Raw genomic sequence first — 6,203 nt, 5'->3', positions numbered from 1 at the left:
TCATATCTTTAATACCTCCCTTCGTACAGGTTGTATTCCGAAAGAATGGAAAAAAGCAAGAGTTACCCCTTTATATAAAAACGGGAGTAAACAAGAGATTTTTAACTATAGACCTATATCGGTTCTTCCGCATATAATGAAAATTCTAGAAAAGGCTGTACATTCTCAACTATACAAGTATTTTATTGACAATGAACTATTGAGTTCACTCCAATCTGGCTTTCGCCCACTGCACTCAACAAATAGCGTTTTAATTGATGTAAATGAATACTTGTTACGTAACATAGAAGAAGGCTTGGTGACCGGAGTTGTTTTCATTGATCTGAAAAGTGCATTCGATTCTGTTTCTCATGAACTACTTTTATCTAAATTATCAACGTATGGTGTAAAAGAAACAGAGGCTATTTGGTTTTCTAATTATTTACATGACCGTGAACAATGTGTTAAGGTGAACGATAGTCTTTCCAATTTTAGACCTATATCGAAAGGTGTCCCGCAAGGGAGTATGATATCGCCTCTATTGTTCTCTATATTCATTAATGATGCATGTAATATTAAATTTGGTAATTCTTTTAAACTATGTGTGTACGCTGACGATACCGCTATATTTTGTCGAGGGAAATCATGTTCTCTTGTCCAGAAAGAGTTACAGCTAGCACTGAATAAAATCCTTGCATGGATTGATGATAATCGGTTAACCCTTAATGTAAAGAAAACAAAATGCATGTTAATTGGAACTCAATCTAAAGTGAAAAATAAGAAACTAGAAATGTATGTAAACACCAACAAACTCGAACAGGTTAATGAATTTAAATATCTTGGTTTGATAATTGACTCTTGCTTACGGTGGAACTGCCACATTAATACATTATGTAATAAGTTATCAAGAACTATTGGTTATATCAGACGTATTCAATATCTTTTACCGAAACGTATTTTGTTAATGATTTATAATAGTTTGTTTTTACCGCACATCGATTATTGCAATATTATCTGGGGACAAAGTGCAATGTGTCATATTTCAAGAATTCAAAAACTACAAAACCGTTTTGCAAGACTCATACTTAAAGCTGATTTTTTTACCCCTCACATCACTATGTTGACTGAACTTTCCTGGCAATCAGTACGTCAAAGAATTAATTACCAAATTTGTTTAAATATGTACAAAATTCAAAATAATCTCACGCCTTTATATCTCAAGCCAATAGTTATCCCGAGAAAGATTTCTATTTATACCAGGCATTCTGCACAATCTCCACTCTTCATTAAAACTCCCCGAACAGATTATTTCAAAAGATCCCTTCACTACCAAGGGTCACTCATGTGGAATAACCTCTCTCCTAATGTACGTGTTAGTGTGTCCCTATTGTCCTTTAAGAGGCAATGCAAGCTTCTCAGTATCCAAAACGCCCTCTGACAAACACTTTTTTTTTTCCTTCTTCTTCTTCTTTCATTTGCAATATTTATTCTTAAACTTTTTTTTTTTTTTTTTTTTTTTTTTTTTTTTAATATTTCATATATTGTATTCGTATTTCTTGTTGTAATTTTAGTTACTTTGTATATCGGTTTTATTTGTATGTATACCATATTAATGTGCAATGTTTTACATGTTTTTAATTGTATAGACAGGGCCCCTTGGAAGAGCAATACTCGTTATTGAAAGGGCCACCCTGTATAAAGAAGACTTGAATAAATAAATAAAATAAATAAATTAGAGTGTCAGCCTTCCCCCTTTTTTCAAATTCTTCTGAACCGGTATATTTGATGTATATCAACGTCAATGTTTACATTACCTTACGAACAAAGGAGGAGAACAACTTGGTAGAAGAAGAATGAAGAAAGGGGAAGCTTTCTTAAATTTTGTACAAATACCCAGAGAAAAAATATAGCATTTATATGGACGCCCTAATGTTCTTGAGCATAGGATGAAATCAGTCGCCCTCTTGGCTCAACATCGCATAAGGTAAAGTTATTGCTTCTTGTTGTACATGTCGCCAGTTGCAGATTTTGGGTGTACCAGCTTGGAATCTCCCCCCCCCCCCCAATCCCTTTTTAAACCCAGTAGGCACTCCTAAATTACACAACCAAAAACCTCGCTTTTTATGGAATTATTTTTCGTTATATCAGCGGGTCTGAGAACTGCATTCATGGTGATAGAGGCTTAACCATCAATATCTTTCTCGTTTTTTTTCTCGTTTATTACTGTTTTTAGATTGAGAAGCTATGGGTGCAGGAGATGGGAGAGCTAAGTCCTCTCGCGTCACAGCGCCTAGCTGAGGTTCTCTCCTCTCTACCCTGCCTTCAAACTCTCCGCCTGGATAGTAACCATAGCAACCTAGGGGAGGAGTACAGCTTTGCATTAACCATCTCATCCCTCCTTGGAAAGGTAATTGAATAAAGTCGTCATTTTTATGTACAAATTGGATCCGACTGAATTGAATACTCAAGCTAAAAGGACGGAAAAAGATATTGACATTCTGATAATGACTACCAGTTATCGGTTATACAATCGTCCTTCCACCACCAATATTAAATTGCTTTACCAATTAATTACTTAACGTTTACAAATCGAACGATTACATGCCACATACTGGTGTATTGGATCTTACCGTTGAAACTGTTGCAAGTAACGTTTACTTTGTGATCATTTTCTGCTTTCATTTTTAAGATTATTGTGTTTTGTTGTTTTGATTTAATATAGGTGAGGATCAGTACTTTCATATTGTTTGAGATCAAGGTCACACTACAAGCAATACGGACTATCCTCTCCCTTGAAACCATGCGCGAACTCAGGATGATGGGAGTCATAGTCGGCAGCAATGACGACGACGATGACGACGACGATAACGATGACCACGATGATGATAATGGCGATGATGATAATAACGACGACGGTGAAAGTATCGATGTTGATGATGACGATAAAGATGACGATGGAGACGGTGGTGGTGACGAGGGCATGAGTGACGCTGGTGTCACTCAAGGCGAAGAATGTTGCTCTACTATGACGGCCTTGGATTTGGTGAGTTGTCTCTGGATGCATTTTGTTAGATTTTGAGTTAACACCACAGACATAGAATATTCTATTTATATATTTAATATTCATTTTTCGATTCTTATTTTATCTGGGTTGCATCTTCAGTTAAAAAAACTGATATTCTAAGGGCCCTCAACATAATTATTATAATTCTACTCCCCCCCCCCCCCCCCCCCCCTCCTCTGCCCCGGTGTAGGCACTGGACTTTTTGTAAAGAGTATATTATGGTAGAAAACCAGAAGTGGTAGTCAGATTATTGCACATCAAAAATCAGATATAAAGGGAAAATATATATTATAACCTACCCTACTTCTAACTTCTAACTAGTTTTAACTATACCCCAACTTCTTGTTGTACTGAGCGAGGCGGGAAGCTGGCGCCGGCATTTCCCTCGAAGATGTCGTTGTCGACAAGTTTTTGGGCGGGGTGACGATCGCTCAAGGTGGTGTTCTGCCCAACTTAGTGCTCAACCTTCCTCTGAATCATCATGACCATGCCCAAGTAACTGCTAATATGTATATGTATCAATTTTGTTTACTATAGGAAGGATCTCTAACAAGCAAGTTGGAGGTTCTAGCCTTAGATGACGAGTCTATACCCTCTGTGCTTGAGAGTGGTGTCCATACCATGTGTCCTCATGTACAAAGACTTCATTTAGAGTTCACCCATGAGGAAATCACTCAAGAGCATGTCGAGATCATCAAGAAGTTCCCCAAGACAAAACACCTTTCGCTCAAGGCGTACAAGTAGGCCTACGTCCATTTAATATGTTTATTTTTATTGTGATTGTATGCGCTTGTTTGGTTGTTTGTTAGGTTGTAATGTCAAGTACTCCCTTCACCCTAAACAGCGCTATATATAATAACAGTTTAAAGAGAAGGTTGAGTTCTGGGAAGAGGTGAAAAATAATTTGTGAGCGTTACTCATTCTTGTTATTCAAGTGTGGAAGAACATCAGATAAGACATGTTCCCTGAAAAGCATGGCTCTTCAAATGCCTTCATATTCTAAATATGCATGTAACATCGTAAAAATCGGGGGGCCGGCTTTTTACGCCACGTGTTCGTGTATTCCCATATATATCTTTCTGTGTACAGTGTTTGTAACTTACCAAGACTTGGCCAAATTTCTTATCATTTTGATGATTCCAGAACCTTGCAATACACACAAATTCTTATATGCTAGATGATCAACCTTTTCTGATCGATTTCACACCGTTTCTTTCACAATGCAATCGCATGACCAGAACTCAACTTCATCTTTAATAGCTGAACTCCCACAAAGGACAGTACTACTATTAACAAATTTAAATTAAAACAATTAACATGAATCTTTATACAAGTGACATAACTGTTGTACATTATTTCAAAAATCATAACATTTCGTGCTATTCTCAAACCCCCCCCCCCCCCCTCCCCTTTTGACACCGCTAGGTCTGCCTTTCTACACAAGGGCTAGCGCACTGAGATTTGAACCCATGTTACTATTCCAATTGGATCATCGATATCGCTCTGACCACTGAGCCATTGCACATGTTTGTGAAGGTTTATTGATACTTTATTAGCATCCCTGATCTGATTCATATGATGATGTTTTTTTTTATTAGAGATCCACTCCTGCCCGCTGAGCCGCCTATGCAAGTATCTTTGGATCATCCTCTCTGGCTGTGTAGAGCGCTGGAAGATTCCACCAACCTGCGCAGACTATCAATTAGCGATATCACTATAGGAGATGAGAATGCGGGATCGATACTCCGCAGTGCGAGGCGTCATGGTCAACTCGAACATCTGACGTAAGTTCATGGTCACGCTTTAGTATTTTGAATGGGGGGCTCAGAGTTATGTCAAACTCAGCGAAAATCTCAACCCCAATGTCCGCAAATCAAGAAAATTCAACAGCGAGAATGACACAGACAAGGATTTCATAATTGAAAAAAATATTTTTGTGCGAGCCTGAAGACTTGTCATGTCTCATGACTAATATAAATGAAGGGCCCCGTAATTTTTTTCTGTCATTTTGAATGAAGCGGTTGCCCAACCCCCTGTTCAAAGGTACAACTATGTTTGAATATGTTTCAATATGCACAAACTATATAGTTTTATTCTCTATTTATTGGAGAATTGAATGCGAGCAGTATCATCGAAGCCCAAATAACAGTCGGTGGAAGAAAAAGATCGAATCGAGTTCTCCCCTAAAAGTTTGTGTTTGATTGTTTGTGGGTTTGTTTTGTGGGGTTTTTTTTAATCAAAATCAGCTAGACCCATTCATTTTTAAAGTAAAACAGTACTCTTTCTTTCAAATATCAAACCATAATATGACCTGTCGAAGGAAACAACTCTGATTCATATAATTTTGTTGTTGTTTTCGTTTTTAACATTTGTCATATATAGAATGGTTCGCTGTGCAACATCTACAACTCTCGATGCAGTCGCGAGTGAGATTTCATCACAAACCGGCGTAGAGATCACTCTGACACATGGCAAGGTATACATGTACAACGGTTTTAGAGGGAGCTCTAAAAAAATCCAACATTGATAACAAATTGATTTAAGAGAGGCATATGTAGAAAGAGATTGCAAGAGTCCCAAGCCCCCTAAAGACACCCCCCCCCCCCCCCGAAAAAAAAATGAAACTTAGGGTGTCCCGACAATTATTGATCTAAATATAATGATGCAGCACATCTCTAATCACGAAGAGTAACCTCTTTTATTTCTTCGAAAAATCATGCAAAAGCAATTTCAGTAGCCTTTTCCATAACCTATCGAATGAGCAAACATTACAATGATATATTATGGAATCTGTACATTTTTTACGAGATAAACAATAGGATATTGAAACTGTCTTTAAATTGATTTTTGAAAGTCTTTGGGATCATATTTGCATTAAATATTTTAGATTTTTTTTTTCCTTATTTCGTATAGCCTCCGAGCTGGGACGATGATGTCACGGTGGAACTTGAAGAAGATATCTTGTGGGCTACCAATGTCTTTGAGAGTGCATTCACAGTGATCAGCAAAAATGACGTCTTAACAGAGAATGGTTGGGCTAGAGAGGGTACGACCCCGCCCCTCTGTCCATTGAATCATGGAGGGAGGGGAGGAGGGGGGGAGAGAATGTGAAAAGAAGAGAGAGAGAGAGAGTGAGAGGGAAGGAGGGGGAGAGAGAGAG

General features: G+C 37.9%; 1 protein-coding gene across 1 annotated transcript; it reads left to right on the top strand.

Moving 5' to 3' along the window:
• The first annotated feature begins 769 nt into the window (after positions 1-769).
• On the top strand, positions 770-6,165 carry LOC115925879. Its single transcript, XM_030989919.1, has 7 exons — positions 770-799; positions 2,213-2,386; positions 2,702-3,022; positions 3,581-3,783; positions 4,642-4,827; positions 5,426-5,519; positions 5,957-6,165. Exons 1-7 carry the CDS (start codon positions 770-772, stop codon positions 6,152-6,154), a joined length of 1,206 nt encoding a protein of 401 aa, XP_030845779.1. The 3' UTR covers positions 6,155-6,165.
• The last annotated feature ends 38 nt before the right edge of the window (positions 6,166-6,203 follow it).

The sequence above is a fragment of the Strongylocentrotus purpuratus genome, unplaced genomic scaffold, assembly GCF_000002235.5.
Source record: "Strongylocentrotus purpuratus isolate Spur 01 unplaced genomic scaffold, Spur_5.0 spur5_scaffold_19, whole genome shotgun sequence".
In the NCBI taxonomy this organism is placed as follows: Eukaryota; Metazoa; Echinodermata; class Echinoidea; order Camarodonta; family Strongylocentrotidae; genus Strongylocentrotus; species Strongylocentrotus purpuratus.
The sequence above is the reverse complement of the archived record's forward strand: the minus strand, read 5'-3'. Positions and strand labels throughout refer to the sequence as shown.

Bases quoted from the DNA above. Each gene is read 5' to 3' on its own strand.
- LOC115925879 (XM_030989919.1), top strand. From the start codon at position 770: ATGTATGTAAACACCAACAAACTCGAACAG. The intron at 3,784-4,641 runs GTAGGCCTACGT...TTTTTTTATTAG, and splicing joins CTTTCGCTCAAGGCGTACAA to AGATCCACTCCTGCCCGCTG. The intron at 5,520-5,956 runs GTATACATGTAC...TATTTCGTATAG, and splicing joins TCACTCTGACACATGGCAAG to CCTCCGAGCTGGGACGATGA.